Source organism: Prosopis cineraria, unplaced genomic scaffold (assembly GCF_029017545.1).
Source record: "Prosopis cineraria cultivar Desert tree isolate PC_DT_omini unplaced genomic scaffold, ASM2901754v1 PC10, whole genome shotgun sequence".
Taxonomy (NCBI): domain Eukaryota; kingdom Viridiplantae; phylum Streptophyta; class Magnoliopsida; order Fabales; family Fabaceae; genus Prosopis; species Prosopis cineraria.
This window is the reverse complement of record NW_026555341.1, coordinates 14774159-14783603: the sequence shown is the minus strand read 5'-3', so window position 1 is coordinate 14783603 and position 9445 is coordinate 14774159. Positions and strand designations below refer to the sequence as shown.

The window sequence follows — 9445 nt, the reverse complement described above, 5'->3', positions numbered from 1 at the left end:
GCAAATGATGCCCAACTTGTACCCGAAAAGCAACACTCAATGGAGGCAACTGCACTGTGCTAAATGTTTAGGGGAAAATACTCCTATGTAAGACCCTTTCTCATATAATGTCACTCTTAAAATTTGTTTTGGAGCGCATGATAATGTATTATCCACTTTTTACATCTTGAAGTTTTATTACCAAGTCAATTCGACCAAGTTGCAGCACGGTTATTAACTCACTTTGTACATGAATTGATGCAGCATCTGGACGGGGTTTGCATCATACTTAGTGCTATCCAACTTTTTGGTTGTAATTGTAAAAATCAAAATCCTTAAATACTTCCATTTCATTTCAACACTGAACATATCATTCTAATTTCTTAGGAAGATGACTTTTTGTCGACTCATTATGAGGTCGAACTCCAGAGACTATAACATCACTAGAAAATCATCCACCCTTTCAGTCATGCATTTTTTCTGAAAGACGACCCAAAATAACAAAGTCTGAGCTTACCACTCTACAAGGATTTAAATCTCACCTCCTATAGTCTGCCATTTTATCTTAGTTGTCAAATGACTGCATGAAACCATTTCAAAAAAAATTTGTAAACGAAGAAAAACAAGGTGCACGGGGCAAAAAACTAGTTATACAAAAAGCATGACCAGTAAAACAGAGAGCCAGCTAGGAAATCACCATATACGATCAACATCGAAAGCTCCAGAGGCCTCAAAGTTTAGATGTGGCGAGCTTGATGAGATCCTTCCTGATGATTTTTCCTGATGCGTTCTTTGGTATTGAAGAAATAAATGCCACTCTTCGAATTCTTTTGTATGGAGCAGCCTTTTTCAACCAGCCACATCAACTTGTTACGCTACTGATTCTCATGGCAAGTATTATTACATTCTTGCTTCATTTTCCCGCATGAGAAATGGACCCACATTCATGATTATTTTCATTCATTTTGCTTATCATTATACCATCACTTATCTTGGAGGCAGTTAAGCTGAATGTTAAGAGTTAAGACCAAATTCGATAACCTACAAACTATATTTGTCCGTTTGCATATAAATAAATATTACTATAAAGAAGAATTCGGAGGCTCACCTGTGCTGCCACAAAATCCATGATTTCCTTTTCAGATACATGACTTCCACTTTTCCTCACTACGTATGCCATTGGATACTGCCCAGCCTCCTTATCTGGGAACCTGAAAATATAAAGCGTATGATAGAATAAAGCAAGCCCAAATCACTATATTTGTTCTGATTGATTTTCTTTTCTTTTGTTTTTCAAAAAATAACAGTTCTCTTGGATTGGGAGATAGAGTTACGGTATGACAGCTGCATCTGAAATTGCAGGATGAGTAAGCAACAAGGCTTCTAGTTCTGCTGGGGGGACCTAATACAAGAATAATTGAAACAACATTAAGAGACCATGTCCATTCTAGATATCGAAGGCAAGAGTAATTCCTATATCTAAACGACTATACCGATCAGACTAGAAATGAACCGAACCAAGAAGTTGGTTTGAGTGAAATTTGGGTTTTAGCAGCCATAAGAGATTACTTTTCACCTCCCTCGATTTCAACTGTGGCTTGTAGTTTAAAAAAATAATGAAATTGTATGAATTTTGACGGGTACCTGATATCCCTTGTATTTAATAAGCTCTTTCAACCTATCCACAACGAAAATATATCCGTCGCCATCAATGTAGCAAATATCCCCAGTCCTCAACCATCCCTCTGAATCAAGGGTTGAGGTGGTTGCTTCCTCATTACTGAAATAACCTGCCATCAAGACGCCCTCACTGTCACAAATTTAACATTACAACATTACAACTCCCACTTAATCCACTATTCCTGTCTCGCTATTCAAAAAATTGATAACTTTCGTCAATCAACGATATTATTATGTTACAGAATATTGACTAGAGATCCAAGTCTATGAAAAATATGATTTAAAAAATAAATAAAAGACCAACGATTCCATTCACGTGAGACCAAAAAAATAAAATAAGAAGTATGTCAGTTCTTTAAAACTTACTTATAATCATAATAATAAAATAACGGCGCACCTTTCATGATAGTGGGCCCTCTGAGCCAGAGCTCACCGGTCCGATTAGCCGGCAAAGCCTTTCCAGTTTCAGGATCAACGACCTTGGCCTGCATGCCCGGTGACAACAGCCCCGCCGTACCGTACCTCCGACTCTCCTCGAGTGAGTCCGTGGATACCCCGACTCCCGTGGATTCGGTCAACCCGTAACCCTGGAGAATTGTGACGTTCGGGAACTTGTCCACAAAGCCCTCTATCACCCCCTTGCTCAGTGGAGCCCCACCCGACACCACCGAATGCAGTGACCCCAAGTCGTACTTCGCCTTTATCGCATCCGCCCCATTTATCATCGCCACCAATATAGGCGGCACTAGCGGCAGGTACGTCACACGGTACTGCTGGATCGCCATAGCATATCGTCCATGTCGTACTTGGACAGCACCACTGTCGTCGATCCTGCAGCCAGAAGGCCAGTTACGAACACCACCAGACCGTATATATGGAACATAGGGACAATGCATATGAAAGTCTCCTCCTTATCCATATTGAGTCGACTCGAAAATATCTGGACCATTGCCATTAGATTCCGGTGCGTCGAGACCACGCCTTTACTTGGACCCGTGGTACCAGACGAATACAGTAAAGTCGCAGTATCATCTTGGTAAACTCGATCCCTGACTTGGCTAGCACGGGGCTCCGTCTTCATCATCTCGCCCAGCGTGGTCACGATTTTAGGCTCTGTGATGGGGGCGCCTTCGTCTTCCTCCATGAGAACGATCGGTACATTTGAAATTGCGGTGATTTTGGCTAGTAGGGGCCGAATCGTGAAGGCAAGGGAAGGCTTGGAATCGGAGATTTTCTTGGAGATTTCGCGGGTGGTGATGATAGCCCCAAGGGACATGACAGCGAGACAGACGACGGGAAAGTAAATGGAATTGGGGGAAAGAAGGAGGACGACGTGGCCCTTTCGAATACCGATGTCAGAGAGAGAGGTGGCGACGGCATCGACAGCCTGCCAGAGTTGGTGGAAGGTGAAGTGGCGGCCAGTGGCGGCGTCGATGAAACCAAGCTTGCCGTGGTGGGCGCGGGAGGAGATGAAAGCGGTGACGTCGAGTGAGTACTTTTGAGGAAGCGGCAGTGGCTTCCGTTTATTGTAGAAGATGGAGTTGGATTTGCAGAATCCACTTCTTGCATCAATTTCAGTTCCCTCCATCTCGCGATCTCACACAAACACTTCGCTGCTGGCCTGTATTTTATAGAGTTACTAACACTGTGTATTACTATTAGCGTTTGTCTGGCGCTGCAAGAGCACTAGACAAGCCCCCCGCCCCAGCCACAACTAGTTTCTGCACCGTCCACTTTTGTTGGTCCAACTGTGTAGCAACACGTGGAACGGCTCAAATCAGTTTACCTCTTTACTTCGCTTTACCCCGAAATTCCCTCGCTTGTAAAATGTCCGAAATGCCAATTATCGCTTTTTTTTTTTTGTTAAATTCAAGAAGATATCAATAATCAATCAAGGTTCTAGGCAATGTTTTTATAATCGAATTGAATATTAAATCAAAAAATTCAACAATTTACAACTCACATGATTAAATCGAATTAAACCAATAGTCAAACTAATAATATAATAATTAAATTAAAAAATTATATATATATATAATAATTTAAATATAAAAAATAAATATGCAATTATTACTTAGTTTAAAAAAATTAAATATTTTAAATTCACCATGACATAACAAATCATATGATACAATATAATATTAAATAATTAAAAAAATTAATTATTTTCTAAAAAAAATCAATAAAAAGTAAAAAAAATTAAACAATTTGATTCTTGAAAATCGAATTCAGTTGATCAACCTCAAAAATAGTTTTTATATATTGACCGAATTGGAATCCAAACCAATTTGACCATCCGATCCAATTCGATTTTAAAATTATTGCTAGTTTTGGGTAATACACGAAAGAGAATCACCTTTCATAATCATCCACCACCTTCTAACAGTAAAGTGGAGGTTGATTAAAAGATCTTAATAAATTAAGATCATTAGTGACTAGCAAATAGGCACACACATTAACCTCTCTAAATATATCGACATAGCTATTGTTACAAAAAAGAATCCTAACGTAATAATTATATCTTTAAAGAGATGATTTACTATCTTCAAGCAGGCAAGGAGATTAATAGCTTTTGCCCAATCTATTAACACATCAACATGTTGTGATAGGGGACGCGGAAGCAGAATCGTGCTAGTTTAGGGACAGAACCCTGAAACAACAAAAAACACAAGAACAAAAGGAAAGGATGAATTTTATGATGGAAATAAAGAAAGGTATGAAGTAAATAATAGAATAATGATCAAGGCGAAGATCCTCTAGAGCACCTGCCTCTAGGAACCTTAACCTTCGAAGACACCACAAGAGTTGATCACGCTCTTGATCACGTCTGTTTCTCACACGAGATGCCACCACAAAGCACTAAGGCTCACTAGAGTTATAAACTCTAAAATGAATAATTTCATTCAACTTTTGTGTTGTTTACAATAGGGAGCATGCCTAATTTATATAGGCTCATAGAAAAAAATATTTCCTAAAATTAAAACCCTAATTTCCTAATACTAAAATGAGAAATAATATAAAATAATGATAAAATATTTAGCCACATAATTTAGGAGATGTGATCCTAAAATTATGGGATTACAAAATTTAGAAATTAATACTATAATTAATTCTAACCTTTGACTAGACTCAAAATAAAAATTAAATCAAAGGACCATTAAAATAGGAAATAATTTAGGAGACAATCAAGGGATCATAAAGAATTTAAAATCACGCCACCCTTGACTTCTTTACTAGGGTTTCATGCCTCCTTACTTGCAAGAGGCTCAACTTGTAGTCTTCCTTGCATTGGGCTAAGGTCTGCATCTCTTAGGCTTGACTCTTCATGAGTTTGGATCTTAAATACATTATACACGTATAGATGCTCTCCTTTGGGCTTGAGAGGAGTGCCCCAATGCTCTCCAAGCTCTTGAACTTCTTGCACAAGACTGAACAAGGCTTGCTTCATGGCTTTAGTTCGGGCTCTTGTCATTGGACCTCCAATATGTTGTAATGGGTCTTTAGGTACGTTTGATTGGAAGTATTGGACTCCTTCTATGTCACCATGCTCATGATTACCATCCTCAAGCTTCGTTGCCATTAATACTATGTCACCCGTGCCATGGGGTCCATCATTCCCTCCCAGTTGGAAAGGATTCGTCCTCAAATCTGCAGAATCATATAAAGATAAATCAGAAACATTAAATGTGGCACTAACATTGCCATAAGAGCTAGGAAAATCAATCTTGTAAGCATTATCATTAATTCTTTCCAAAACTTGGAAAGGTCCATCTCCTCGAGCTTGAAGTTTGGACTTCCTTTGATTAGGAAATCTCTCTTTCCCTAAATGTAACCAAACCCAATCTCCAGGCTCAAAGATCACATGTCTCCTGCCTTTATTAGCTTGCTTGGCATATTGCTCATTCTTTTGCTCTATATTTGCTTTAACCTTAGCATGTAAGTCCTGTACAAACTTAGCTTTTTTCTTGCCATCAGTGTTAGCATGCTCAGAGAAAGGCAAAGGTAAAATATCAATAGGAGATAATGGATTGAAACCATAAACAATTTCAAATGGAGAATAAGAAGTAGAAGAATGAACAGCCCTGTTGTAAGCAAATTCAATATGAGGTAAACAATTCACTCAATTCTTCAAATTCTTCTGAATTATTGCTCTTAATAGTGTAGTCATAGTTTTGTTAACTACCTCAATTTGATCATCAGTTTGTGGATGGACAGTAGTGGAAAAAAGTAACTTAGTCCTTAATTTATACCATAGGGTACGCCAGAAATGACTAAGAAACTTCACATCTCTGTCACTCACAATAGTCTTAGGTAAACCATGCAAACGAACAATCTCTTTAAAGAATAAGTCAGCAATGTTAACAGCATCATTAGTCTTAGCACAAGAAATAAAGTGTGCCATCTTAGAGAACCTATCAACAACAACAAATATGGAATCTTTGCCTGTAGAAGATTTAGGCAATCCAATTATAAAATCCATAGAGATATGTTCCTAAGGGTGAGAGGGGACGGGTAAAGGAGAGTAAAGTCTATGAGGTTGGATCTTAGATTTTGCCTGTCTAAATTTAATGCATTTATCACAAACAGATATGACATCTTTCCGCATGTGAGGCCAAAAGAAATGATCAGACAAAATAGCCAAAGTTTTATCTACACCAAAGTGTCCCATCAAACCACCACTATGTGCTTCCTTAGTAAGCAACTCACGCATAGAACAAATAGGAATGCATAATTTATTTTTTTAAAAAGAAATCCATCAAATTTAAAGAAATCACCAGATCCATGATTTTCACAAGATTTCCAAATATTTTTAAAATCAGGATCAGTTTTATAAAGATCTTTTAGAATCTCAAAACCAAGTAATTGAGCATGCAAATAGGAAAGTAATGTATACCTTCGAGATAAGGCATCAGCAACGATATTTTCTTTACCTTGCTTATGCTTAATCACATAAGGAAAGGTTTTAATAAATTCTATCCAGCGAGCATGTCTCTTATTTAACTTACCTTGAGACTTGAGAAACTTTAAACTTTCATGATCAGAATGAATGATGAATTCCTTGGGCCACAAATAATGTTGCCATGTTTCTAAGGCCCTCTTTAGAGCATAAAGCTCTTTGTCATAGGTGGAATAATTCAAAGCTGCGCCGTGAAGCTTTTCACTGAAGTAAGCTATGGGCTTAGAATCCTGCATTAAAACAGCACCTATACCAATACCAGAAGCATCACATTGAATTTTAAATGCTTTAGAGAAATTAGGCAAAACAAGTAAAGGGGCATTAGTCAATTTATCCTTTAGGGTTTGGAAGGCCCTTTCTTGTGTTTTACCCCATTTAAAGGTCGCATTCTTCTTAACAAGTTTATTAAGAGGGGCAGCAATGCTAGAGAAATCCCTAACAAATCTCCTATAGAAGCTTGCTAAGCCATGGAAGCTTCTCACTTCACTTGCATTCTTAAGGGTTGGCCATTCACGAATAGCCTTAACTTTCTCCTCATCTACACGAATTCCCTATGATCCAACAACAAATCCCAAAAAGATAACAGAGTCCATGCAAAAGAAACACTTTTGAAAATTAGCATATAACTTATATTCCTTCAAGATGTCAAACACATTTTTAAGATGATTCATATAATCAGTCAAAGATTTACTATAAATCAGAATATCATCAAAGTAAACCACAACAAACTTGCCTATAAACTTTCTAAAAACATGATTCATTAATGCCATAAAAGTGCTAAGAGCATTAGTCAAACCAAAAGGCATAACTAACCATTCATATAATCCAAATTTAGTTTTAAAGGCAGTTTTCCATTCATCACCCTCTTTCATACGAATTTGATGATAACCACTTCTAATATCAATTTTAGAAAAGATAGAAGCATCATGCAATTCATCAAGCATATCATCAAGTCTAAGGATAGGGTAACGATACTTTACAGTGATTTTGTTAATTGCTCTACAATCAACACACATCCTCCAAGATTCATCTTTTTTTGGCACCAAGATAACAGGGACAGCACAAGGGCTAAGGCTCTCACGCACAAAGCCTTTCATCATCAATTCCTCTACTTGGCGCTGGATCTCCTTAGTCTCTTCAGGGTTAGCCCTATAAGCAGGCTTGTTTGGAATAGCAGCTCTAGGCAAGAAATCTATCCTATGCTCAATTGCTCTTAAGGGAGGAAGTCCATCAGGAATTTCATCAGGGAATAGATCTCTATAATCCTGCAACAAAGAGACAACACTAGAAGGCAAAGTGGGGTCAAAAGTATTAGTAGAAAAATAAATATTCTTGGAAATTACAATAAAGGCTTGCTCACTCATCAAAGCCTCTTGAATCTTACTTTTCCCACACAATAATATTTTTTTTCACTATTTTCCTTCACTCCCACCATTCTATTTTTTTCTTTTCTCACCTTCTCACCACTCTTTTTCCTCTCTTTTGATTGATTTTCAAGTAAAGTAATACTCTCTTTCTTTTCTCTCTCACTCATGCCACAATCAAGGAGATCTCTCCTTTTCTTGTAATCTTGAGTAATCTTTAGTTGATCTTCATAGGCTTGGATGGGCCTAAGAGGATTTAATACAACAATCTTGCCTTTAAAAGGCACCTTGTAACAATTTCTAAAACCATCATGAGTAGCCTTACTATCAAACTGCCAAGGCCTACCTAATAACAAGTGTCCAATAAGCATAGGGGCTACATCACATAATACATCACAAGTATAAACTCCAATAGAGAAAGTAATCAACACTTGCTTAGAAATCCTAATTTCAGCAGAATCATTCAACCATTGCAATTTGTAGGGCTTAGGGTGTGGAATTAAAGGTAAAGATAATTTATCTACAAGTAAAGTGCTAGCGACGTTAGTGAAACTACCACCATCAATTACCATGCTACACACTTTCTCTTTGATGAAGCATCTAGTGTGAAAAATATGCTCGCGTTGCTCATGTTCATCATCCTCCTTTGGTTGAATATTGAGAGCTCTTCTTACCACCAAGATAGAGTCAACTACACCATTGCATTCAAGCTCATCATTTGATTCATGGGAGGTAGAATCATCATCAACATTATCAGCATCATCTTTATCACTTTCATGCACACTATCATAGCCACCATCATCTCTCAAGATCATAACCCTTTTATTGCTACAATCTCTCGCCATGTGGCCCACACCATGACATTTGAAACACTTAATAGGAGAAGTGTTAGATGAATAAGAAGAAGGTTTAGGGTTAGAAGTTTTACCCTCATACTTGGTCTTTATTTTTTCCTTGACCTGGGATGTATCTTTGGCTTTGGAATCCTTCCATTTGGAAGTTGTCTTGGAGTCTTTCCAAGAGGACTTGAAACGTTTGTTCTTATTTCTCTGCTCTAACTTTATAGCCTTGTGTATGAGCTCTTCCTTGTCCACAAAAGTGTACAAGTCAAGCTTATCTCTCAACTCTGGCCTCAAGCCATCCATAATTCTTGACATTGCTTCACGTTCATTTTCTTGAATGTTTGCACGAAACTTCAAGATATTCAACTCGTACACATACTCCTCCACTGTCATAGATCCTTGAGAAAACATTCTCAATTTTCTATTCAGCTCTGTATAGTAGTAGCTGGGGACATAAGCCTTTCTCGAGTACCTTTTAAGCTTCTCCCACGTTTTAATGGGCTTTTTCCAAGTTGGCTTCTTTTGTACTGTAAATCTTGCCACCAATAAACAGCATAGTCAGTGAAATTCAAAGAAGCAGTTTTTACCTTCCTTGACTCAGACAAATCAAGAGTCATGAAGAT

General features: G+C 37.8%; 1 protein-coding gene across 1 annotated transcript; it reads right to left on the bottom strand.

Moving 5' to 3' along the window:
• Nucleotides 1-296: 296 nt before the first annotated feature.
• On the bottom strand, nucleotides 297-3378 carry LOC129321299 (probable CoA ligase CCL5). Its single transcript, XM_054967020.1, is given in 7 exon segments — nucleotides 297-559; nucleotides 677-823; nucleotides 1088-1190; nucleotides 1314-1381; nucleotides 1624-1769; nucleotides 2057-2443; nucleotides 2446-3378. Coding segments are annotated over 6 exon segments (1620 nt in total). The 5' UTR covers nucleotides 3248-3378; the 3' UTR covers nucleotides 297-559; nucleotides 677-709.
• Nucleotides 3379-9445: the final 6067 nt, after the last annotated feature.